The following is a 27,417-nucleotide window of genomic DNA, read 5'->3' on the forward strand; positions in this document are numbered from 1 at the left end:
AGGTGGAAAATACGTGGTTTTGTTTGTCAGACTTGCTTTCCTTGAAAGAGGAAAGGCGCGGGCTTGCAGTCTGAGTTTGTTCCGAATCCCGTATTTTGCCCTTCTTCCCGCTGGAGCTGCCGGTGCACGGCAGCCCCTCGCCTCCTGTGCGGGCTGTGGGATCGACTGTGTCCGGGTCCATAGGCACGGAGCCGTGAGTTTTGAGCTAGGATAATGTTATTGTCAAGCTGCCCGCTAAGGGATTAGTCTCCTCGCTCCTTCCCTCCCCCCTTCTTAAAATAACATCAGGTAGGGAGCAGAAAAGCTGATTTGTGCCCTATATGACCGAGTTCTTTAGTCGTGTCACTGGAGCATCTTCAAGGCGATTATGCAGTGGAAGTTTTGATGTCGTCTGTTTATGTCTCCATTTACTTGTCTAAAAATAATTTCTCTTGCAGAAGACTTGCATCAGAATCTTTTTCTTTTCTTTTTCTTTTTTTTGTCGGTACTCCTTGTTGAAAGAAGACAACTCAGTTCTGTGACTTTAAAAACTTTTTATCACTTATTGCTTGTAACAGAAGGCATTTAGCATTTAACAGTTTTTAAAAGTCTGTTATTGTGTTGCATTTTCTTTATATAACTAGCAGTGTCTATCACATCTAATTTAACTAATGACTATAAGATTCCTGAGGTTGTTGTCAGGACTGTATAACCAGAAACTCCAGACACCTGAAAGGAACGTTTATTTAGCTCACACTAGTGCAATGTGAAATTGAGAGGTGTAATATACTTAAGGAAACCTGTTGCTTACAAAGAAAAAGTTTTTTCTATTAACAATTGCATGTATTAGTATAAACTTTAACAATGGTTTGTTTCCTTTTCAGTAAGGAAGAATGTCCTTGTTTAAAGCTAGAGACTGGTGGTCCACCATTCTTGGAGAAAAGGAAGAATTTGACCAAGGCTGTCTGTGTGTTGCTGATGTTGATAATAGTGGCAGTGGACAAGGTAAATTCAGACTTAAAATTGCTGGCTTTTAAGCCACACAGCTGTAGGTTTGTTTTGACCAATGCATGCTGAAAGCTTGTTAGCCAGGCTAGTTGGCTAGTTAGTTTTAGGTCTGCTGTCTTTAATGCGTCCTTGTACGCTTAAGAAGACAAATTCAGTGCTCTCTGTCTTTTTATGTTTGTATGCTGCTAAATACGTTAATTCTTGCTTGTGTTCACTAGTAACTTCTCTCATGTCTTATTCCCTCAATGGTAGATATTTTTAAAATGAAGAATTTTCATTTAGTCATGGGAGCAAACACATTGTGACTTCTAAAAACCTAAAGGGAGAAAAAAGGAAGGTGAGAGCTAAAAAGTTAAGAATTTAGAAAAACCAATAAACAACCCTTTTGATCTGGAAAATAAGTGACAATTGAAGTAAGTGACTCTGCTTGAGTAAACCTCGTGTTTCTGTGTAGTCATTAATAATGTGAAATAATCTTTCTGTCAGGGAGAGTTTTTGTGTGTGTTTTTAAAAATTAATAAATTCCTGCTGTCTCTATGATATCATGCTCACCTTGGAACTTTGTTTTTGCCGGGTAGAGGTACTTGAGTTTGACTTCCTTGCTGCCATACTCTTCTAAAACTATTTTAATGTAAGGTTCTCCCTTTTCAGGATGTTTTGAATAAAGTTGAGCCATTATTGATTTGGTGTACAAGCTTTTTCAGTAGAAATTCTTAAGAGTCATTTGGGTCAGAAAAGACCTTTAAGATCATTGAGTCCAACAAACATCTTTGTTTGTTACTAAGCCATGTCCTTGAGCACCATGTTTACACATCTTTTAAATACCAGCAGGGGTGGTGATTCAGCCACTTCCCTTGGCAGTCTCTTCCAGTGCTTCACAAGCCTTTTGGTAAAATTTTTCCTGATATTCCATCTAAGTTTTACAGCCCCTGATTCACCTCTAAGCCCTTCGCTGGCTTTGTTGCCCTTCTCTGGCCATGCTCCACCGCTTCCATGGCTTTCCTGTAGTGAGGGGCCCCAAACTGAATACAGTATTTGAGGGGCAACCTCAACAGTGCTGAATACAGGGGGGCAATACTTCTCTGGCTACACACTGTCTGATAGAAGCCAGCATGCCACTGGGCTTCTTGGCTGCCTGGGCACATGCTGGTTCATGTTCCAGCTGCTGTCAACCATCACCCTGGGTACTTCTCTGTAGGATAGCTTTCCAGCCACTTTTCCCCACGCCTGTTGTGTTGTGTGAGGTTGTTGTGACTGAAGGGAATGACCCGACACCTGGCCTTGTTGGACCTCATATGATTGGCCTCAACCCATTGTTCCAGCCTGTCCAGATTCTGCCATAGAGCCATCCTACCCTCCAGCAGATAACCCTCCCACCCAACCTGGTGTCATCAGCAGCCTCCTGAGGGTGCACTTGATTCCCTCTTCCAGGTTGTTGATAAAGATAATAAACAGGACTGGCCCAGTACTGAGCCCTGGGGAATGTCACTTGTGACTGGTCACCAGCTGGATGTAACTCAATTCACCACCACTCTCTGGGCTCAGCCACCCAGCCATTTTTCTACCCAGTAAGCAATATACCTGTCTAAGCTGTGACTATCCAGTTTTTCCAGGAGAATGCTGTGGGAAGTGCTGTCAAAAGTTTACTAAAGTTGAGGTAAACAATATCCACAATCTGTCTCTTTTCCATTAAGATGGCCACCTTGTCACAGAAGGAGATCAGGTTGATCAAAGTGAACCTGCACTTCATAAACTGGCTAGGTTTGATCTCCTGGTTGTCCCATACAAGCTACATGATGGCATTAAAGATGATATGCTCCATGACTTTCCTTGGTACTGAGGTCAGGCTGACTGGCCTGTAGTTTCCTGGATCCCCCTTCTGACCCTTTGTGTAGATGGGCATGACATTTGCTAACTTCCAGTCAACTGAGAGCTCCCTGGTCAGCCAGGACTGATGATAAATGATGGAGAATGGCTTGGTGAGCACTTCCACACTGTGTTCCTGGGTGGATCCCATCTGGCCCTATAGACTTGTGTTTGTGTCTAAGTGATGTAGCAGAATGCTGACCATATCCCCTTGCATTATGGAGGCCTCATTCTGCTCCCTGTCCCTGTCTTCCAGCTCAGGGGCTGGGTACTGTTGCTCTATTGAAGACTTAGGCAAAGGCAGTACTAAGTACCTCAGCCTTTTCCTCATCCTTTGTCACTATATTTTCTCCTATATCCAATAAAAATAGATTCTCCTTGGTCATCCTTTTGTTGCTGATATATTCATAGAAACATTTTTAGTCTTTTATGGCAGTAGCTAGATTAAGTCTGAGTTGGATTTTGGCCCTTGTAATTTTCTTCCTGCATAACCTTATGATTCAGCTAATTCAGCCCCCCTGATTCAGCTGCCCCTTCTTCCAAAGGTCATATTTCCTCTTTTTCCTGAGGTCCAGCCAAAGCTTGTGCAGCCAGGATGATGTTCTTCCCTGCAAACTTGTCTTTTGGCACATGGGGATGGCCTGGTCCTGTACCTTTTAAGACTTCCTTTGTTAGAAATGTTCAGCCTTCCTGGGCAGCCCCTTTGCCCTTCAGGACTGACTTCCAAGGGACTCTGTCAACCAGTCTCCTAAATGGGTGAAAATCTGCCCTCCGGAAGTCCATGACAGCAGGTTTGCTGTTCCCCCTCCTTCCTTCTCTAAGAATTGAAAATAAAATTTTGTCATCTCTGTGCTCACTACAGCCTCCAATTGTCATATCACCTATAAATCCTTCTCTGTTCACAAACAGCAAATCCAGTGGGGCACCTTCCCTAGCTGGCTCCTTCACCAGTTGTGTAAGGCAATTATCTTTCATACACTCCAGAAATCTCCTAGACAATTCCTCTCTGCTGTGTTATATTCTCAGCAGACATCTCTTAACTTGAAGTCCTCCATGAGAGTGAGGGCTGGTGATTGTGAGACTTCTTCAAGCTGTTTGTAGAATATTTTGTTGTTTCTTTGTCCTTGTTGGGTGGTCTGTAACAGACTCCAATCATGACATCTGCCTCATTGGCCTTTTCCCTGATTCTTACCCATAAACACTTTATTGCTGCCATCACTGGTGCTGACAGATATTCACATATTGAATGTGCAAATTGCAAATGTAATTGCTAAAGTTAAACTAGAAGACGGAGCATAATGAACAGTAATTGAATCATGTCAGTATTCTGTATTTTTATTTAGGGTATTATTTGAAGCACTCTGCAGCAAATTGAATTCCACATGTGCATGCTGTTGTATTGTGTAGTATGCTATGTGTTGGTTTTGTTTGTCTGTTTGTTTTTTAGATAAAATTATTGTGGGCAGTTATAATGGATATCTCAGAATATTTAATCCACATCCTGTGAAACCTGGAGATGAAGTACAGCCTGAAGACTTGCTCTTGGAAGTGCAGCTGCGAGAACCAATATTGCAGGTGGAAGTGGGAAAGTTTGTTTCGTAAGTAAATGTCAGGCTTTGGTGCTGTTTATTTAAATATTAGATGTGATTTTCTTCCTTTGTTTTGGAGGGTGAGTTTTCAGTTTCTAGATGGAAACTGTTAATCACATCTATGACTCCTATAATATGTATTTGATCTGCTTCTTCAATAATCTTCATATGAGAGAATTTTTACTTAAGATATATAGGTATATAGAGGATAATCTCCAGTTATACAATTTTTTAGAAGTATGTAGAACAGGAAAAACTTTACATTTAAAGTTATCTTTTAAGGTGTTACGAATACTTGACTAACTTGTTATGGTCTAGGATGTAATACTGGTCAATTGTTTCCTGTTTGATAGAGGATAGAAAATCCTTAATTTCAATGAATTTAGCAGGAACAAGTGGCCAGATAGAGGAGGGATACTGTGACTCTAAGGAAAACACCTTATAGTTAATTGGCTTAACTTAAGAAAACTTTATTTTAGAAATTAGTTCATGAAGGTCTCATTATAATTTTGAAATGAACTTCTAATACTGTAGCAAGAACTTCATTTAAAAAATGAAAGTAAAACCTAACCATGGAGAAGATTTGTGCTCTGAGATCAAAGAGTCAAGTACTCATGTAGTGACCCTTTGCAGGAATGACAATGTCTTACTCTGTGAAATGAGCTAAAGCATTTCAAGTACTTTGCTAGAAATACTATTTGTGTTTGGCGGAAGAGGAATGTGAAGGTTTGAAGGTTCCATGCAGCTTGTACAAAAGTGGATTTTAAAAAAAGTAGTGTCTGATATTCCTGAATAATATTTGTTTGGGGGGGTGATCCACATATTGTCCCTCCATGAAGGATTAACAGCACCTTCTTTCAAATGAGTTTCAAACTAAATTGGGAACATAGTTGGGTTGCTCTTCATATTTGAATCTCAAAATATGTTCTTAAAGGATCCATTTTCATTTTGAAATTAACTCCAAGCACTTCAGCATGAATGGAAGATCAGTACTTTTGAGTTTTTATGCTAGCATCTAACACCCAAACTTTTGCATTGGGCCTACACATGAGAGCAATTTCAATATGATTCTTGAATTTTATCCTGTATGAATTCTATTTGAATTTATCTGAAAATAGTGTTTTTATACTCTTCTTTACAGTGGTACTGAAGGACTTCATCTGGCTGTGTTGCACTGCCGAAAACTCTGTGTGTATGCTGTTTCAGGTTAGTTTACAGATCCAAACTTTCCACTGATTTTCAATGTATTCTAAATTTTGGATTAGGTTAATCTTAAACTTGGTATATACAATATTTGCTCATCACCACTGAAGATCTGCAGTCATGTTCTTTCGCTCAAGCCCACGTATGAAGAGGAGACATTAGTAATTAGGTTTAGCAGAGGTTTGCTGATCTGCTCCATGCCTGAGATGCTGTGATGTGTGTGATGGTCTGTGGTTAGCAGTGATTGTGAGCAACTAGTTCTCATTATAGTTTTATGAATTGGTGTTATTGTTCAACATGCTCATGAACAAATGATTGTATAATACCAACTTACTTAGCTCTTTAAAAAGAAACAATTATGGTTCTTTCTGAACTCAGAAGTCCAGATAATATTTAGAAAGCCAGAACATTGGTAAAGCAGCCCATGAGAAGACAAGGTTAATACTGGTAAGAAGGTGAAACCACAATGTTTTCTCTTAAATCCTCTTTCTTCTACTGTCTTTGGCTGAAAATTCTATATGATGTGTTCTCTCTGTATGTGAAGAGCCTAGAAATGAAATACATATTCTGTGCTTTGATTTTTTTTCTTCTATATGCTCTGAGGAAAGCACAGATTTAAGAGATTATTAATGGTACACCATCTTCAAAATTCAATAGACAGCATGGCATTGTTAATTTTCTCCATGCAGGGACACACTCTGTGATTCCTTTCATTACAAGAACATGACTTTCTTGTAGGAGCAGCTTGTTTCCTATTTACAGCCTTGTAGTCAGGTTACAAAAATGTACTCTCTTTGCCTATCTGGAGACACCTGTGAAATTGGTCTTTGCTGAGGAGGGATTCTTGGAGATGTGCTGCAGTTTTTGTGCTTTCTCTTTGCTGCAATAGTGTTTATGCCTTAGGATTGTAGCCTACGAGTACAATTTTTATTAAAACAATTTATTTTAAAATTTACCTTAAGAGCATACAACACTAAGTCTAGAAGTCTTTAGTAGTTATAATTTGCTGTTTGGTCTACATGGCTTAAGCAGTTAAGTAATAATAAAGGTAAAATTCTGCTATCTTTTAACAGACTTTTCATACTAACCTGAAAGCATTCATGCTTTAAAAGTAATTTCTGTCATCTGAATGGGTACTCTCAAACAAGCTCCTTTGAGAAATAACTATCATTACCTCTTTATGCTTTTAAGGCAAATGACACTTTCATAAAGTGGAATCTTCTCTTGCTACCATACATGCTACCATATCTGTTATTCATAATAAAAATCACTATGCTGCTTCTTTTGACAAATGAAAGCATCCTTCAGGGCTGACTAAAATGTTGCCTTGATATTGTATTGCAGTCAATAGGCTGATTACTTTCTAACTTGTTTATACTGAAGTGTTGATGGTTATCTGGTTACTACCCAGCAGGGCTTTTCCCCTCATGTCTATTCCAGTCTTCTCCCTAACGTAGGCCTGCTTTAGGGGTGATTGTTTAAAACTGTGTTTGATTTGTTTGGAGAAATTGCCTAAAAGGTTAGCATAAACTACAAATCTTTCATAGAATGTTGTTTAAGTTGTTGTTGGAATAATATTTGTATAATTAAAACTGTGGTAGGATTTAGTGCAAAACACTTTTTTCCCAACTGATGTGACTGTTCTCAAAGGATTTTTTTTTACTTTTTTTTGTTTGCTTATATTAGTCCTTAAGTATTACTTTATGTAATGAACTTTACTTTCTTCATGGGGTTCAGGGAAAACTTCATTCTTGAAAGAGGAACTTCAGTTTCTTTAGAAAGACTTATTTTCTGTTAGCTCCTTGAAGGAGTCAGGAAGATAAAATTCACGCAGACTTTTTCCATTTGTCACAAAATTATTTTTGTTACCATATGTTTGTCTTTTATCTTTGCTTTACTGATCACTCCATTCAATTGCAGGCAAAGCAAAGGCAAGTGATGAGTGTGCCCTAAAGTCAGCTTTGTCAGATTGGAGCTAAAGACCAGCTACAGCTTAGTTTGAGACAAAGACTATTGCAACTGAAGCTGGTTGTTGGATACAATGTATTTACCAAATAGCTAGAGAATCGTAAGAATGCCCCTTTGAGCAGGGGGAATCAAAGCTTTTCTTCTGATCTTAGACGTGTGCCCAACATGAAAAATACATTTAAGTAATAAAATCTCAGCCTTTTGTGAGGTCTTTATACCATGTATAGTATAATGAGACTTTATTTCTGGTTCTGACTTTTGGAATTTTATGGCTTGGTGATTTTTTTTCAGGAAGCAGCAGTGGGAGCCTACATATCTCAAAAGTCACTAGAAATTAAGTTACATTTTCTTCAGATTGTTTCCACTGATACTCCTTTACTTCTTCCACAGTGCTTGTATCAAATTAATAAATATTTACCCTTTGTTTTTTTGTAGGAACTCAGGGGAATGTGGAGCATGGGAACCAGTATCAGATTAAACTGATGTACGAGCACAATCTTCAGAGAACTGCTTGTAATATGACTTATGGCCCATTTGGTGGTGTAAAAGGTAAGCTTCTTGTATATTCTTTATAATTAGTTGTTTAACTGAATTTTGAAAGGCAGCATTATGCTGTTGTCTAGAGAAAAACATCTTTCTATTCATCATGATATTTTTTATCTGATGCACCTTGAAAATAACTCAAGTTGAAATGAGTGAAGAATATGAAATGCAGAATAGTTGTTTTCTCACATTTTGAACTGGATATGAGTTTACAAGGATAATATTGATTTTAAAAAATGTGTCAAAATTCCTGGCTCTTCCCTTGTAAAATACTTCAATGTCTAAAAACAATTGTTTTCTTCTGTGCTTGGATTCTGTTTTGCTTTTCTGACCTTACTTATCCTGAGCAAGTTAAAAAGTTCACATCTTCTTTTGCTGAACCTAAGGTATCAAGTGTCTTGAAAGATATGTAATGCAGACTTCTAAAAAACTACTTAAACTTAGATTGGGAAAACAGAACAGTGGACAATAATATTTATGGTTTATTTGTAGATTTGAATGAGTTTAATAGATATCAGCATTTTTGAACTTTTGAACTTGTTTTTGTGTTCTGATTTGGAAACATTTAAATTGGCTTTGCATAACATCTCCTTTTCTTCAGAAGTAAAGATTGCTCAAAAATATTTGGGGGGTGGCAGTCATCAACAAAAGTAGTGTCACTAACCTGTTGGCAGAGTGATAAGTCACTTTCTGAGCCAGAAAGTCTCCTGCATCAATATGGCAAATGTATGTAGACAGTCTCTCAGTTCTGTGTCTGTAAGAACCTTCCAATAATGATGCTACAATGCCTTACCCTAAACTCAGGCTTGTCCCTGGGCTGACCAAAATCTTTACTGATTGAAGAAATTTTTACCTACTATGTTCTTACAGCTACCTTGGGGAAAATGGTAGGCTCATGTGGGTAAGAAGGTGTAAGGACTATGAGTGTCTTGAGAAGTGAGTGGTATGGGTGTATTCCTGTTAAAAGCAGAAAGACAGTACAGACGTTCCTAAATCTGAGAAGAGGGAATGATGTTCTCTGACATTCTACAATGGAGTTGCAGTAACAAATGTATAGGGATAATAAACTAAGTGTTGTGAGTGTCTGGGACAGTTCAGAAAGAATAAAACAAGTAAGCATGTACCAACATGCAGTTCTGCAGAAGAAATTCTCTGGATTTTTTACATGCATGTTTGTTTACCATGGAGGTCTAAGTAGAGGTCTGACCACCAGCTCAATCTTGATGCCAGACCTGTCTCATGAGCTGTGGTGAAGCAAATAATCTGATGAAGAAGGTGTCTTTGCAAGCTAGGGAGACAGGAGGTAATGTTTACCCTAGAACCTACTCAGCAAGCCAAACACTTGACCTAGGATGGTCAAAATGAGGGCCAATCCTGACAAAGCAGCAAGAACAGCAGAAGGAACTCTGGTAAGTTCTGTAAACTTTTCTGAGTTTTCTGTGTTAGCATGTTGTGCTAATTAACTTTTCCTTTTTTCTTCTCCATGTTCCAGTTCACATGTGTGTTTAGTGTTGTTGGACAAAGAATGATCTCAAGTCTAAATAAACAAAGAAGGCAGGGGTTTATTTTATGTAATGAATAATACATATTCATGTTGTAAGATCAAGATGCTTTCTGTTTAAGACCAAAATCAAGGAAAATTATAGTGAATGTTCAGTTACCTGATAGGAGGCTAGTAAGGCATGTGTTGAAGCATCAGAGAAATTGTCAAAATGGACACTGAGGAAAGTTCTTTTTGGGAAATGAAGGAATATATTTTTTTTTTTTGGTAGATATCCTGGACTGAATGTTTTTTCAATGTGGCTTTCCTGGACTATTTGATTAGATTTTTTATCAAGGAAATGCTTTTAATCTTGCCCCAAGCCTTTTGCAGTGAATTTATTTCAGTTTTTTTTTTAGCATCATCTTTAATATCTTGTTCTGTCCTTGAGGCTTATGAAGAACAGTATTGTGGCTTTATTTCCATCTCACAAAACCAGCCAGAGTGAACCAGAAAGGAAAGCAAGTGCTGTTAATTTTAGTAAACAAATGCCTGTCCTGGTCTCGCCTGCCATGCTATCAGTGTGTATCTGTGTTTGGTAGATAGTCTGGTGTGCCACTGAGAGTCTGTAAATAAATAAACATATTTTTTTTTTACCATCAACCTTCCACAGGCTTCTCTGGAATTCTTTTCAGGCATCTACTAACAGTGTCTCTTGCCTTCAGTAGAGGTTAGTTCATGGTGGTGCTGTAAGCCTGCAGCAATGAGCTTGCTTTGCTAACAGTCTGTCTTCTGCACCACAGTCTGGAAGTAGAATAAGAAAATACAGGGATAGGTTTTGCATTTCTTGCCATCTGTTACTTTGTGCCTAATATGTGTCTTACTGCTGTACTCAAGCATATTTGAAACAATGTGAGGGTGAAAGAGGCCCTTCACAGATCACGTTCACAGAACTATTGAAGCAGATGCAGGAGAATGGCAGTTGAACAGAAGGAGGAAAGCATGCGTACAGGGATACAGGGAAAGCATGCCGTGGGAGTGCTAGGGAGGAGGGTGAATGTCAGTGCCCCAGGAACATGATTTTTCATCTGAGTAAGCAAAGAATGCTGTAGGAGTTTACACAGAAAACTTGATCTATGAAGTTGCTCAGTCTTACTCAGATTTCTCTTCCTGAAGGTTATGCTTTTTGTTCTTTTTATGGAGCTCTTAATCCTATACCTTCAGTGGTAAAGCAGTGAATTCTACTCAGCCATAGGATTTAACACTGACAAAAGAAAAAAAAGATTGAGTTTGCAGTCCTGAAGGGTATGGGACAGGTGAAAAGTAAAGTCAGGACAATGAACTTCAGACAAGCTAACTTCCCACTCTTCAAGGAGTTAGTTGGACCCCTTGTGAAACTGCCCTCAGGGGCAAGGACTCAGAAGATGGCAGCCTTCAAGGATGACTTCCATAGAGTGCAAGAGCTCAGGATCCCCAGGTGTGAAAAATTGGCAAGAGATAGACATGTCTGAGTTGAGACCTGCTGGTCAAAGTAAAGGGCAAGAAGGAGATGCATAGCCAGTGGAGACAGGAAGAGGTGACCTGGGAAGAATATAGGGATGCTGTCTGGTTGAGTAGGTATGGGGTCAGAAAAGCCGAGTACAGCTAGAGATGAACTTGGTGAGGGGTGCAAAGAGCAGCAAGAAAGGTTTCTTCAGGTACATTAGCCAAAGGAAGGTCAAAGGAAGCAGCACTGGCAAACTGGTAAGGGTGGATGAGTGGAAGGCTGAGGAACTCATCAACTTTTGTGCCTTAGTCTTCACTTGTAATGTCTTCTGGGGAGTAGTGGAGGAACAAAGTCTCTCCCACTATGTGGAAAGATTGGTTTTGTGACTACCTGAGGAACCTAAGTCTATGGGACTTGACTGAGAGGCATCCCAGAGTCCTGTGGAATTGTCTGATGTAGACAATCTACAATCCATGGTTCTTGCAAAGTCATGGCAGCAGGTGAAGTCCAGGGTTACTGGAAAAAGGGAGACACTGAATGCATTTTAAAAGAGCTGGAAAGGACCCCCCGCCCCCCCCAGAAGTAGTGACCTGTCAGCCTCACCTCTTAGCCTGGAAATGTCATGGAACAGAACTTCCTAGAAGCTGTGCTAAGGCACATGGAGAACAGGGATGTGACTCTAGACAGTCAGCATGGCTTCACTAAGGGCAAGTCCTGGCAGATCAGCTAGTGGCCTAGTGGTAGAGAGCCATGGAGTGACTACATCAGTGGATAAGGTAAGGATTATGAACGCCCTCTATCTGGATTTCTGTAAAGTCACTGACGCACTCTCCCACAACATCCATCTCTTTAAACTGGGGAGAAATGGTTTTGATTGGTGGGCTGTTCACTAGATGATGAATTAGTTGTGTGGTTGCATCTAGAGTATCATAGAATCACAGAAAATCCTGGGTTTGAAGGGACCCATCAGGATCATCCAGTCCAACTCATGACCCTGTGCAGGACACCCCAAGAATCACACCATGTGCTTCTTGAACTCTGACAGACTTGGTGGTGTGACCATTTCGCTGGGGAGCCTGCTCAACCACTGTCTGTGTGAAAAACTTTCCTGATATCCAACCTAAACCTCACCTGACTTACCTTTTTGTCATTTCCTCAAGTCCTGTCACTCGTCACAAGAGAGAAAGATCAATACCTGCTCCTCTACCTCCCCTCAGGAGGATGTTGAAGACCGCAATGATATCTCCTCTCAGTTTCCTCTTGGCTCCTCCTCCTCTAGGCTGAACAGATCAAATGACCTCAGTTGCTCCTTATAAGGCTTCCTCTCCAGACCCTTCACCATCCTATAGAATGACAAGTGGTGCTCCTTAGGCATCTGTAGTAGGACCAGTGCTCTTTAATGTCTTCATCAATCATCTAGGCAGTGGGACTGAGTGCACCCTCAGCGAGTTTGCAGATGACACCAAGCTGTGTGGTGCGATTGACACATCTGAAGGATGGGATGCCATCCAGAGGCACCTGGACAGGCTTGAGAAGTGGGCCCATGGGAACCTGACTAAGTTCAACAAGTCCAAGTGCAAGGTGCTGTACCTGTGTCTGGGCAATCCCAGATGAATGAATACTGATGGGGAGATGAATTCATTGATAACAGACCTATGAGAAGAACTTGGGTGTTTGAATGGATGAAAAGCTGGATGTGAGTCAACAGTTTGCAGTCATAACCTGGAAGGCCAAGTGTATCCTGGTCTGCATCAAAAGCTGTGTGACCATCAGGGTGAAGGAGGTGATTGTCTCCCTTGTGAGAGCCCACCTGTAGTGCTGCTTGCAGTTCTGGAGTCCTCATCACGGGAAAGACATGGAACTGCTGGGGCAGGTCCAGAGGAGGGCCATGAAGATGGTCAGAGAGCTGTCTCCTACAAAGGCAGGCTGAGACAGTTGGAGTTGTTTGGCCTGGAGAAGAGGCATTCCGGGAGACCTTAATGTGGTCTTTAGATACTTAAAGGGAGGCTAAAGGAAAGCTGAGGACAAAGGCTTCATCCTACATAAGGGACAATTTAGATTAGATATAAGGAGGAAGATCTTTTACAATGAAGGTGGTAAAACACTTAAGGTCAGATTGGATGGGTTCTGAGCAACCTGATCTAGATGATGTCTCTCCTCATTGTGAGGGAGGTTTGGACTAGATGACCTTTAAAGAACCCTTCCAACCCAAACTATTCTATGATTCAATGATTTTAATGTCTCCGGAGTTGTTTCACATGATTGAAATACAGAAACAAACACTGCTAGATGCATATTGCATTCTCATTCAGCTTTCTTCAGTGTAAGTTTTTGTTGTTCTGTCCCTGCTAGTTTATGGCAAGCTTAGGCAAAGCTTTGGTCTATTTGACAGCACATCTCTTTGGCTGAAATCTGATGGAGATGTAAAGTATAAAATGTACGACTGTCACTTCTCAACTGTTCATTTTTTTTACTCTCGTATTAAGAAAAAAGCTATTAGTGATTCCTCTGTGGAGAGTATTGTGAAGTAAAGAACCCTATTTTGTAGCCTTATTTCTAAATTCCTTTCTTGCTGGTGTCTTCAGATTAATGATTAGATCTATGTGCAATTTTCGCATGTGGAAGAATTGAGACGTTCTCATAACAGGAACTGATGAAGAAACAACAAACTCATTTATTCTTATCATAGAAAGTTGAAATCTAAATTAAATAAACTATTAAAGCTGTGAATAAAAAACCCAAAGACTGAGAAGTTGACTAGTGGCTTGCATCAATTAACTGTACATTTTTCTTAAAAATAGCAGAGTGTGAATTGTGGTTGTCACCACTAGATGGTCCTCTTACAACACTTAACCAGTCAGCATTTCAAAAGCTGCATTTATTCTCAAGCTGATTCTACAGGTGTATTTACTGCAACACTTAGTGGGGTATAGAAAGCACAAAAACACTTTCTGAAAACCTCTAGAGCTAAGAGTCTTATTGATTGAAACAAAATGTATTCTGGTGGTTGTAGAATGTTAGCAAAAAGGTGAGATGAAATTGATTCTTACTTTCAGCAGAACTGTTACTGGCTCAGGGTGTGAGAAATAACTATGAAATCCCTTATAAGTTTAGCTAGAATTCTCAACAAAGCTAATGGAAATGTTTAAAAATAGTAAATGGAAAACACCTACAAAGATGAAAATAGAGAAGTGAACCATAGTGTAGGCAGAATTGGTTGTGACTTGGAACTTTAAAATCTGTGGCAAAGGATTATAATGCAGGTCTTTACATTTCTTTGCTGCTTTGGCTATATGTTTGTTCCTTGTTGTTTCTGAACACTGGTGCTAAAATGAAAACAAGAAATTATCAAGAAGAGACATATAAAGATCAGCTATTGATTTTATATTTAAAAAACCTAATATTGTTAGCCTAGACTTTGAAAAGTTGAACTTAACTTTAAGACACTGCCTTTGTTGCTTAGAATGCATGTCTCCTTTTCATATTTCTGAATTCTTCCTTATGGTCTTAGAGCTATAAGTTGAGTTTGTCATCCAGTGCTCCAATTCTAGCATATGGGTCATTTTAGAAGGGATGATTCATGATAAGACCATGAGTTAGTAGTGCTGAACCCTGGTTTTCAACCAAGTGAACTCTTAACCTAGCCACAAAATGTCACAGCCCTTAAGTAGTGAACAGATTGTATACTTCATGGTTTACTTCATATATAAAATTTAAAGACCTTGAGGGTACTCTACCTTAAGCTCTTTTTTTTTATTATTAAGAAAATGAAGGTGAAAAAGCATATATCTTTAAGATTTATGTTTCACCCTTACTTATGGTGAGTACTCAGCTTTACAAAAATTTTACTTTATATAAACCCATTCATCACTTAAGTTTTATAAGGTCAGGTTGTACTATTATGGCATCATGCAATTATGCCATCAGAGACTGCTCTGCTAAGAATTCAACTGTCATTATATGAAGTGATGTTTGCTGATAGTTTAAATTATCTTGGAAAGTATTTTCTGTTTTCACATCTGTAGTATGTTCTGAGTCTATATGAGTCAAATACCAATGACCTGGTATTTGGCTCAAGCTCATAGTTTAAGATGATGAGCTCATTAGAGAGGTTAAGTTTGGAGGCAGCCTGGGCTGTTGCAACCCCAGCCTGGCTGAGTTTGTGATTTCAAGGAGCACGGTCTTGGCAAGAAGCAAAGTCAGGACCCTGAGCTTTGGAAGAGTGAACTTCCAGACATCTGAGGAGTTGGTGAATGAGATGCCCTGAAAAACTGTCCCTAGGGACAAAGTAGCTGACTAGACCTGTCACTTAGAGCACAAAGCTCTCCATCCCAATGTGTGAGAAATCAAGCAAGGTAGGGCAGACACTAGCATGGATGAGCAAGGATATAGTCCTCAAAGTAATAAGTAAGAAAGAAATATGCAGCCAGTGGAAACAGAAGACAGGTGACCTGGGGAGCGTACAGGGATATCGTTCAGATGAGTAGGGAAGGGATCAAGAGTGTCAAAGCACTGATGGAACAGGACTTGGTGAAGAATGTGAAAAATAACAAAAAGCTATTCTGTAAGTATACAGTGTCAGAAAAGAAAGGCCAAGGAGAACAATAAATGACAAAGGAGAACCAGTAACAACAGATGTGGAGAAGACTGAGGTACTCACTGAGTTTTTTGCCTCAGTCTTCACTGGCAGTCAGTTTTTGCACATCTCTCAAGTCCCTGAACATCTAGTGGGAGTTGGGAGAGCCAAATTTTTCCTGCAGGTTTGGGACTACTTGATGAAACTGAATAGCCACAAGTCTGTGGGGCCTGATGACATGCATCCCAGGGTCCTGAGGGAACTGCCTGAGGTTGTTGCAAAGCCACTCTCCATTGTATTTGAAAAATCATAGCAGTCAGGCAAAGCCTTGGTAACTCGAAAAAGGGAAACACCTCTCCTATTTATAATATGAGTAGAAAGGACTGTCTGGGGAACTACAGACTAGTGAGCCTCTCCTCTGTGCCTGGGAAAATTATGGAGCAGATCATCCTGGAAGCAGTGTTAAGGTATGGCTTCACGAAGGGCAAATCATATCTCACCAGTCTGGTGGCTTTCTGTGATGGAGTTGCTGCAATAGTTGACAAAGGGCAGTGAATGGATATCATCTACCTAGGCTTCTCTAAGATGTTTGACGTGAGCCCACTTGGCATCCTTAGCTCCAAACTGGAGAGATGTGGATTTGCTGGATATACTATTTGTTGGATAAGGAACTGGCTGGATGGATGCAGCAGGAGAGTTGTGGTCAATGGCTCTATGTCCAGGTGGAGGCTGGTGACAAGTGGTGTCTCTGTCTTGGGACCAGTGCTCTTTAATGTCTTCATCAATCATCTAGGCAGTGGGACTGAGTGCACCCTCAGCAAGTTTGAAGATGGCACCAAGCTGTGTGGTGCGATTGACGTATCTGAAGGATGGGATGCCATCCAGAGGCACCTGGACAGGCTTGAGAAGTGGGCCCATGGGAATGTGACAAAGTTCAAGTCCAAGTGCAAGGTGCTGTACCTGTGTCTGGGCAATCCCAGATGAATGAATACTGATGGGGAGATGAACTCACAGCTCTATGGAGAAGAACTTGGGTGTTTGAATGGATGAAAAGCTGGATGTGAGGCAGCAGTTTGCACTCACAGCCTGGAAGGCCAAGTGTATCTTGGTCTGCATCAAAAGCTGTGTGACCATCAGGGTGAGGGAGGTGATTGTGTCCCTTGTGAGAGCCCACCTGTAGTGCTGCTTGCAGTCTGGAGTCCTCATCACAGAGAAGATATGGACCTGTTAGAGCAGGTCGAGAGGAGGTCTACAACAACAATCAGAGGGATGGAACATCTCTTCTCCAAAGACAGGCAAGACAGCTGGGATTTTTTAGCCTGGAGAAAAGGCTCTAGGGAGATCTTGTGCATTACAGTATTTAAAAGGGACTTACAGAGAAGAGGGAGTGTGACTTTTTACAAGGGCAGATAGTGATAGGACAAATGGGAATGCTTTTATAGTAAAAGAGGAGAGGTGTCCCATCCCTGGGATTTTTCAAGGCTAGGTTTGATGGCTAGATTTCCCCTGAGCAACCTGACCTAGTGTGTCCTTGCAATGAGAAGTGGCATCATCAGCTAGACCAGGTTGCTCTGAGACCTGTGCAATCTGATTCTGAATATTTCCAGGGATGGTGCATCCGCCACTTTAGTGCACAACCTGTTCCAGTATTTTACCACCCTCCTTGTTAAAAAAGTTCTTCCTTATGCCTAATCTAAATCAACCCTTTTTTATTAAAACCTTTACCCCTTGCCTTGTAACAGTATGCTCTTCTAGAAGTTTGTCCCCATAAATAATTGTTGTACTTGGCTTGTAAACCCTAAGTGATGGAATTTTTTTTGCCAATTGGAAGTCACTGCTGATTGAAAGCTTCTGATAAATAAGTTGCATGTTTTTCCATTTTTAAAAGATATGAATGGAGTGAAGCAAGTGAACTGCATATAATGTTTTAGTTGAGAATTTCTTTTCTTATTCTTCTTTATCATACAGTGCCTCTCCAGTTCAATTTCTAAGGCATAAATCTGGTATTAATCTAGAAATAGTCAGGTCTTATTAAGCAATATTCCATATATTGTTTAGTCTTAATAAAGTTAAAACAATGTTAATTGAAAAACAGTGAGAAGGGGTTGGTTTTTTTTGGTAGCTAGGTAGTGTTTGGATTTTGAGCTAGTATTGTTACATTTTGTGATTGATATAATTTGGTCATAATTTTATATCATTCCATGTTTTGTGTTTTATGGTTACACAAAAAGAATGTTATTTTAATTAAAATAATGATGAATTTGGTCTGTTCTACCTGTCCAGAATTTTGGTTAATGAATTTACCATTGTTGACATTAAGTTGTATGAAATAGTAGTAGTAAGCTGTTGTAAAAATATTAAAACTCCTTATAGATGCATAATCACACAGAGATTAGTTGAGATAATTATTAGCTGCTTAAGAATCTCATGAATTTACATATTGGCACAGTAAAAGATTTGCAGGGAATGGGCATTAAGCAAAACTAATTTTTGACTCAGTGCAAATAAATTAATATTACTTAATAATTAATTTTTATCATCTTTTCCTAACATGATGTTTAGATAATTAGTGCTGAAGTTACCTTAATTTTGTACCTACAAGATACAGAAGAGACTCTGACCTGTGCCTTTACTTTGTCAAGCCCATATTGAAGGTATTTAGACATGGTATATTTTCCTGTCTGTAGAGGAATCTGAGAAAGAAGACAGTAGTTTGGAAAATGAATCTTACTCCTACTTTACCATTTTCTGTTGGATGGTTTAGGATTTAGCCACTTTATACTGTTAGTTTAAGTCCTTCTACATCTTGAGAAACAGTCAATGTACTTCTTGTGCCTGACTGTTCTTAAAAAGAGATTTACTGGTGTGGAGCCTGCTTATAAGAAATGATGGTATTATGCTTTTTATAGGGGAAGAAAAGTGCCCTTATTACTTCTTTGAAAAAGTTTGCAGATCAAGCCACAATTTTATTCTTTGCCTTGTTTGCCTTGAGTCAGATGTGACTTATGTTTGAGGAAAGTATATGCAATAAATTTCTGCTGAAGTAATGTGAAGAGTAGAGAAGGGCTTTAAAGTAAAAACAAAGCCACTGTTACTTGAAACTTAGGCAGCTTTACAGATTATCACATAAATTTCCTGTGGTCAGTTGTGCATTAGGCTGAATGCTGGGCAGGATAGTAGCTCATATATGAACAAACATCAGTGTGTAAGGAGTGAATACTAAAGTTCTCTGCTTTGAGGCCTGGTGAATGAAGTGCATGTTTCCTGAGCTGCTCTCTGAAGTGCTTAGGAAGTGTGTGAATGATCACATGCTCTAGGAGGAGGATACCCTTTCCCAGGTGAGGATTGAGTTCTGTGGTTGTTCTTCAGGGTGTAAGTGGTACATTAAGATGGGTATATAAACACTCTGAATGCTTCCAGTTTTCTTTTTCATTTTTTAAAAAAAATATTTTTTTCAATTTTAAAGACTTTTAAATCTTCTTAAGAAGTAAAAAACCAGCATATTGATAGCTCACCAGTGGGGAACACAATCTATTGAGTTGCTCTTGAATAGAATACTGATTTTATTTAGTGACAGGCAGAAATCATAGTTTAATAACTGCTGAATTATTTTTGAATAGCATTTCCTTACAGATGATGGTTTTCAACTGCAAAAGCACTGTGACTGCTTTGTGTGATTCCACACACTTGCATTATCTAATAGTTAAATAATAAGTGAATTAACCACAGTTTTCTATAACTCTTCAAATGTGTTGACAAATGATTTAGTATTGGATCCCCCTAATAAGCACAGGCTTTGAAATGTACATTTTCATCTGAAATCTTAACGCCTTAATTCAGCTTCCAGAGTAGTTCAGATTTATTTGAAGTTGTTTCATGGATACTCTACCAGTAAAGGCAGATAATAAAACAATAGCAAAGGGAAGGAAAAAAGAAAATACAGCTTTGACATGAAAATGTTACAAGCAGAGAAGTGTGAAAATACCTTGAACCTATCTTTTTCTCAGCAAATGGCCTTGAATTCATTTTACTTTTATTATAGCACTGGCCTAGAGGCAAAATATGTGTGAGTGTTACAACAAAGAGGGTGCTATATGGAGGAATTTTTTTAATAATGAAATACAACATATGCATAAACCATGCAACCTTGTAACAGGAAACTTTGTGAGGAGGGTAGACTGTGTTTAACTTTTCTACAATTCTGCAAGAATAAATTTTATTAGGTGTTAGTCAGAAAAAAAATTATCAGCTGAGTTTTATGCTGTAAGGTTAAATGATTCTTATGACTATGTTTAAACACTGGCGCAGTATAAATTCAGGCTTTGATTTATTGGCTAGTTCTGTTAAGGAGCAGGATATTTAACTGTTGCCTTCCTTTTAAATTGCTTCTGCATAAGGACAGATTTTTTTGAATGGTTTGGATTTTGAAATTTTTTCATGGAATGGATCTGATGATGACTACTTCTAAATGGTTTCTCACTTAACTTTGGAAAACTGTTAGTGTTTTGTTTTGTTTTGTATTTTTTTTTTTGTTAATAATTGAGTTAGAATTTCTTCTCTAAATTGAAGAAATGAATGGAAAAATAATCAAGAAAAATGTTCTCTGAATCTCTTACCATCCGTTCCCTCTTCTTAACAGTGATGATTGTAGCCTAATGATCACAGCCTAACTGAAATAAAAGATCTCATTGCCTTCAGTTGACCAGAACTTTGCCTCAATTGTGAGTTCCTTGATAAATCTCCTAATCAGCAATTTGTTTAAGAAAAGAACTATGATTTAAGTGAAGTAAAATCAATTGCAGAAATACATAACTTTGAGAGCAGTTGTATATGTAAGTGAAAGACTTGTTTTTCAAAACTTTGGTAAATTCTGTGTGACGCTTTGTCTAATTTCCCTTGTTGAGGTATGGTACCCAAAAGTGTGCAGTGAGTGTGCACGGGTAGTATAAAATGCTTTTTATCTTACATGTGGGGTTATGGCTTCTGCAGTGCTCCTGCCAAGAGTCAGTGAGTGCAAAGGCAGAGCAATAATTGCCTCATGTGTTTTTAATAGCACATGTATATTAATAATGGCCCAATCTGACTTTTGTCTTTTTGATGACATATTGTTGACTCATTTTAATTCATCATCCTACTCTAATCTCCAGACTCTTCTTCTTAGTGCTATTGCCTGCCATTCTCTGGTTTCCTGTGAGTCAATTGTCTGAGATCACATCAGATGTTTTATTTCAGTTTAAAGATGCTGTCTCTAAAGTTTAGAAATGCAGTATATGTTATTACCTTGCCTGGTAAATAGTTTGGCATGATGAATTTTCTGTTACTTCAAACCTATGTACAGCTTTATTATTTACATATGTACTTTCTTATTTAAATGTTCCAGCATTTCATGTGAATGCATTTGTCTGTAAGATTTGTTTGCTGTCCCATAATTTTTCGTCCAAAAGAATGAAGTTTTAGTTTCTAATTATTTAGTCTATTTTGTCTTCTCAAAGGGTCTTTTAGAAGTGTGTGTATGTAGCTTTTGTTTATTTTTCCAGTGGTCATCAATGATTACTCCATTACAAAAAAAGTTTCCAACCTATAGGAATTTATTTGGAGAGTCACCAAACCCTTGTTAGTTGCTTTTCCTACAGGGTTGAAATGTATCTTATACAAACTATAATGCTTTATATTAATTTTATTTTGGTGCAAATCATTCCTATCAAAAATCGCTTTACTACATCATTGTGGTAGCTTAGTCCCTAAGTACCACACAACTGCTCATTCACTTTCTCCCACTTCACCCTGCTGGACTGGGGAAGAGAATTAGAAAAAGGTAAAACCTGTGGGTTGAGACAAGAACAGTTCAAAATTTTAAATGAAGTATGATAGTAATGATAATAGTAATAAAAAGAAGAGAGAAATAAAACCCAAGAAAAACAAATAATGCACAGTACAGTTGCTCACCACCCACTGACTGATGCCCAGTCTGGCCCCCATCAGTGATCAGCCCCTTTACAGCCAGCTCCTCATTTGAGTGTTCTCAGTGTGTTTCCAACAGTCTAAAAATACAGGATAACAAATTGTTCCTGTGATGTCTTTTCTGGGATTGCCAAGAAGGAAACTAGTAGGATGGTGATTTTTTTTTTCATAGACATGTAATTCACTGAGTCATTTGACCACAAAGTTAGAATTAAGCTTTTCTGTATGTTGGTTACTAGCCGAGGATATATATAGACAAATGACTTGAATGTGAAAAGTGGCTGTGTTTCCTTGGTGTTTTTTAGCAAATTAAGTCAAGCTGTTTATTTCTAATTTTTTTAGGGTATATTTAAAACTTCTTGAAGATATATTGGACTTTCATCTAATATTCTGTATGGTAAACCCTCACTTTTGTGTTGTAAGCTTCTGACCATCTTACTTTGTTATAAATATTCTCAATGAGTTCTTTGGATGTGAATGCAGTTATTCAGGAGATCATTCTTCAGCACATATTTTAACAATCCTTTAGCTCGAAAAATTAGTAAATAATCACATAGAAGGCGTAAAGTTGGAAGGTGCCCCTGAAGGTCATCTAGTTCACAAACCCTGCTTGTCCCTAGAGCATGTTACTTGGAGTTTTTATTCAGATGGCTTTTGAATATTTCCAGAGAAGGGAGACTCCACAATCCCTCTGGGCAGACTGGTCCAGTGTTAGCCACAGCCTCATAGTAAAAAAGTTTTTCCTCATGTTCAGATGGAACTTCCTCTGTACATCAGTTTCTGCCCATTGCCTCTCATCCTATTGCTTGGCACCACTGGGAAGAGTCTTGGTCCATCCTCTTGACACTCTCCCTTCAGATACTTACTACATATGTTGATGAGGGCTCCTCTCAGTCATCTTCCTGAAGCTAAACAGGCTCAACTCCCTCAGCCTGTCCTCATAGGAGAGATGACCTCATCCCATAATCATCCTTGTTGCTGTCCCCTGGACCTGCTGCAGAAGCTCCATATCTCTCTTGTACTGGGATTCCAGAGCTGGACACAGGACTACAGATGTGGCCTCACCAGGGCTGGGTAGAGGGGCAGGATCACCTCCCTCAGCCTGCTGGCAATGCTCTTCCTGATGCATCCCAGGATACCATCAGCATTTTTGGCCACAATGGCACACTGCTGGCTCATGGACATCTTGCTGTTTTCCCCAGGTCCTTCTCCACAGAACTGCTTGGACAAGCTGTCTTGAGCCCCTTGTCCCTCTAAGGCATGTTCCCCTGGGATCCTTCAAGAAGGTCCCTGAAGAAGCCAAAGTTAGCTCCCCTGAAGTCCAGTGTTGTGATTCTACTCACTGACCTGCTTCTTCCTCACAGGACACTAATGATCTCATGTTCACTGTAGCCAAGGCTGCCCCCAACCTTCACATCTCTAACCATACATTCTGTGTTTGTTAGTACAGGTCCAGCAGCACACCTTTCCTGGTAGGCTCCTTCACCACCAGTGCCAGAAAGTTATTGTCAGTGCTTTCCAAGAATCTCCTGCGTTGTTTATGCTTTACTGTGTGGTTCCTCCAGCGGATGTCCAGGTGGTTGAATGACTGTGAGGCTACTTTCAGCTGTCTGTATAAGACCTCATCTGCTTCCTCCTCCCCCTCAGGCAGCCTGTAGCAATCACCCACAACAGTGTCACCCTTAGTAGTTTGCCCTTAATCCTAACCCATAAGCTCTCAACTCACTCATCATCCTCCCTGAGACAGAGCTTCATGCATCAAAGTACTTTGGGAAGTGCTTAGCAGTCATGAAGCTTCTTAGTCTAAGGAGACTATAAAAGAAGTAGGAGAAAAGATAGGGAATTTTGCTGGGTTTTAACAGTGGGATCATGTAGTGTTGTTTCATTGCTTCGTGAGAACAAAATTTTCAGGTCTGTTTTAAATGGAATTTTAAAGTTGATAGATTTATTTGATGATGGTGACTTAACATCTTATTGATAGCTTTTGAAAGCTCCAAAAATATTGAAAAATAGGACATGTATTCAACTTCAGCTTAACTCAGTGAAAAGTCTGCTGTTGATTTATGATTCACTAAAAACATCCATGTGCCTGAACTATTCAGTCAAGTGTTATTGATTTTGAAGGGCAACTGCTGACAATACTTGCTTGTGGGAGATCTGCTGGTTCAGTAAGTTGTTCTGTAATATTTATATAATATATGATAGGTGTATAACTTCAGATGAGAGCAGAAAAGTTCACAGACTGGAATTTCTCCTACTTGCTTTAGAAAAAGTGTATGCCAGTGTTGTAATGCTTGTATGCAAGGCTCTTAGAAGAAGATTTCTGCAGCTGCTAGCACCTGAAAAGTAGTTACTGAACAATTTATGGCAACAAACAGAATTTAAGGACAAGAATTTTACCATCTCTTAATGAATCATCATTTTTCAGGCTGTATCCAGGAATACAGACATTTTCAGGACCTCCTCTATTTATGCCATCTGTAATTAATCTTCTGCATTGAAAAAAGAACAAATTTGAGTGACACCTCTTTCACAGCTGCCTGAACATTTTTACTGAGAGTATTTCTTGCACTAGGTGGAAACATTCACTTTTATTTGTAGAAAAAATTATTCTCTTAATATGGAGGTTGTGATAAACAAGTTTTTGTACTACAGTCTGTTTAGGGGAAGAGACTTTACTTGTCATGTGTACACAGTGCCAAATAGTATTTTTCTTTCAGTAGGAATTTTAGTATGTTGGATGTTGCAGCTCTGATACTTTGGGATCTTTGTATTTCATGCTGGTCTATCCTGCTCCTTTGAACCATGCTAGTGTTTTTCCTAAGGGTCCTTCCACCACCTCAGGTTAATATGAGATTTAAAGGTATAATTCCCAAGTAACATAATTTAACTATGTCATCTTCTGTGGTAAGACTTGATTCAAGAGCAAAGGAGTATATCATATGTCTCTAAGGGATTAATTGTGTGAGTGAGGGCTCATTGGCCTTTGGAGATACTTCAATAATTCAAGAGTCTCTTTCCATCTGAAATTCTCCTTATGTTTTATGGCAGGCAGAAATCTACAAGAGGTTAGAATTCAGTATGACAGGTGAGAGAAGCAATGAGGGTTTTTTTCTTGTGGCAGCTCGGACTCCATGCTTTACTATGACTTGGCCAGGGAGGCTCCTCACAGAGAGGACTGTTACAGACAGAGCATCTGGGACTTATGAATATGTTGGGACTTATGAATATGTTTTACTGCAATGCTTTAATATCCAGAATGGTTTAAGAAATAATTCAAGCTAACATCAATAGAATAAGTACTTAATGTTTTCCTTAAACACTTTCCTTAGTTTCTCTTAAAGTTCTTCTCTTCCTATCCACTATTCTATTTTTATTTCCTTCCTATTGGAGTGATTTTCAATTCCAGTAGAAAAGCACCCAGTCAGTGTCAGCTGGCACGTGTGTACACTGTGCATCAGTTGGGATGGATACTTGCATTAGCACTGAGTGATGCAAGGCAATTTTCCTCTTTGCTTGTGTTCAGGGTATTGGCAGTCAGATCCTCTGGCCTAGGATGAATGGCCACAGCTGAAGCCCTGAACTTTGAGCCTTCCTGTAGTTATGCAAGGAGCAGCCACCAGACCTCCAGGCTAGTAAATTCAGAGTTCTTTCTGAATGTACACTGACATGTGCTTCATGCACTGGGTTAGGGAGGTAATGTAAGACTTGCCTTTTACTAGGCATACATTGTTTGAGGAACTGTTCAAGTTATTTTCAAATGGTTTTTCCATTCATCAGACCTGATCCCTGAAATTCTTTTCTCACAGTTGCCCCACATCTGCTTTACTAAAGGAGCAAGTTTTCTCAGCAGCAAGTTTTCCAAAATAGGTTTGAACTGGAGAAGTCTGTGTTCCCTATGCTGTGAGAAATTTCAGGGGCAAATTTCGATGATGAAGGGAAAGGAAAACATATTTCCTTGTTTCAAGTCAGGACAGGAACTTGTCTTCCTGTGTGTGAGAATGTAGTTTATGTGCATCACTTCACTGGTCACTTTTTTATCATATGAGGGAAGCATTTCCCATGTATCATTAAAGGACTCTTAGGCTCCTGAATGTGTTGTAAATGCCAGTTTATCTTTTAATTTTATTTCATTGATGCCTCCTTCCATACGAGGCTTTTTTAGTAAGGCGTTTGATTACCATTGAAGGCAGTTAAAGTTTTCTCTGCTGACATCTTCCTAAACTCTGTAATTTTATGAAGTTTTTTCTGATTTCCAATTTATCGCCACTGCAGTTTTCATTGCCTGATTTCACGTGGTGCTCAGGCCCTGTGATTACATAATGTACATTCTATGAAAATGATTTGATGCCGGAGGGGAAGCTCAGAGTGCAGGAAATCATTAACATGCAAAAAAACTTGAGCCCCAAAATAGCTTTAATTAGAAGCCTATTTCAAAGAACTACCGCCTGCCTCTCATTTTGTCTTTGCATTAGCTCTAAAAATACATTGTGGCTTAAAAGTGTGATGTAAATATATTCATATCTTGAATATATTTTTCATAATAAAACTACAAAACAGCAAGTAGCTAGTCTTGTGCTTAAAAGTAGCACTTTCTGACTAAGGGACATTCCTCTTGAGATGCAAGCTGCTGAAACTATGTAGAGTACACTAAGTGGTACCATCTGATATGCAGAAAACACTGTGGTTTATATTTTCACTTTGTAAATGTGTCACTGGCAAGGCTAACTGGCTGCAATGAGCTTTTTTGAAATGGACATTTCTGGTTGAGTGTTTGGAGAACTGCATTTCTCAAAGTGAAATGTAACAACTCCATTCACTACACGCACATTAAAAACAAATGGCTGAAGAAAGTAGGTTGACCTGTGAAAAGTGGGAAATAGGAGTTCATACACAATTTAATATTCTTTAATTGTGCTATCCAAACTACTACATGTAGTAGTTTGGATAACTGGAGTTTGAAGCACTAGTACAAGCTAGTTAAAATCCAAATTTGGAAATTAGCGAGTAGAAACAACACAATTATGATGAACAAATTGGTGGATATATTAAAAGGTGCTGCTGTGCTTTTAAAAGCCAAAAGAGTGATTGCTGATTCAGTCTCGTGCCTCTGTTTCTTTAGACAGTACAGTTCAGTACTACAGTGTGCTTGCAGATCATTGTTCTAAAGAACTTGTCGTATTATGTCATGTCATATCCAATTGTGTCACTACTGTGTAAACAGGAGAGATTTTAACAATGATATTTGTGTGTGATTTTGGTTATGCACACTAAAGATGAATGCTTCCATGTTTCCCATGACATGTAGCTTCATATATATTGCAGGAAGTGCTGTAGGGCTTCACTTCATCACTTTCATGATGTTATGGAATTGGTAAGAAGATTGATGTTTATAATATAGAGAAGAACAGAAGCTATTACTGTTTGTTACTTAAGCAGCAGCCTCAACGTTTGTAATGACTTTTACTTTTTTCTGTTATTTTAATTGTAATATGGCTACTAGATTGTCACTTTGTATCAATTGCATCTGCTATAGTTTTCATCAGAAGAGTAGAAATTAACAACTTAATTGTATATTTTAGACAAGCTTAAACTCTAAAGATTTTGGTCAGCAGTGGTCTAAGACAATTTTCTCACTCCTATCAGTATAACCAGGAGTACCTGAAATTATTACAAAATATATAAGATTTCTGTGGTAGTAAGGGCATTCACTTTGCTATTAATATCTTTTACTTTTGATCTATATCAAACAATGTTT

The 27,417-nt window shown here is 38.9% G+C and overlaps 1 protein-coding gene across 3 annotated transcripts in view; it reads left to right on the forward strand.

Moving 5' to 3' along the window:
• The window catches only part of BBS9 (Bardet-Biedl syndrome 9), a 287,736-nt gene that overhangs the window by 406 nt on the left and 259,913 nt on the right, over positions 1–27,417 (forward strand). For 2 of the 3 annotated variants that reach the window (XM_030943560.1, XM_030943558.1), the window contains exons 2-5: positions 864–984; positions 4,301–4,451; positions 5,584–5,648; positions 8,049–8,162. In XM_030943560.1, the coding sequence (XP_030799420.1) occupies positions 873–984; positions 4,301–4,451; positions 5,584–5,648; positions 8,049–8,162 (442 nt within the window). In that variant the 5' untranslated portion in view covers positions 864–872. Of the gene's footprint in view, positions 1–863; positions 985–4,300; positions 4,452–5,583; positions 5,649–8,048; positions 8,163–27,417 lie in introns of those variants that run through there. The other variant, XM_030943559.1, reaches the window with a different exon arrangement.

This window comes from Camarhynchus parvulus, chromosome 2 (genome assembly GCF_901933205.1).
Source record: "Camarhynchus parvulus chromosome 2, STF_HiC, whole genome shotgun sequence".
In the NCBI taxonomy this organism is placed as follows: domain Eukaryota; kingdom Metazoa; phylum Chordata; class Aves; order Passeriformes; family Thraupidae; genus Camarhynchus; species Camarhynchus parvulus.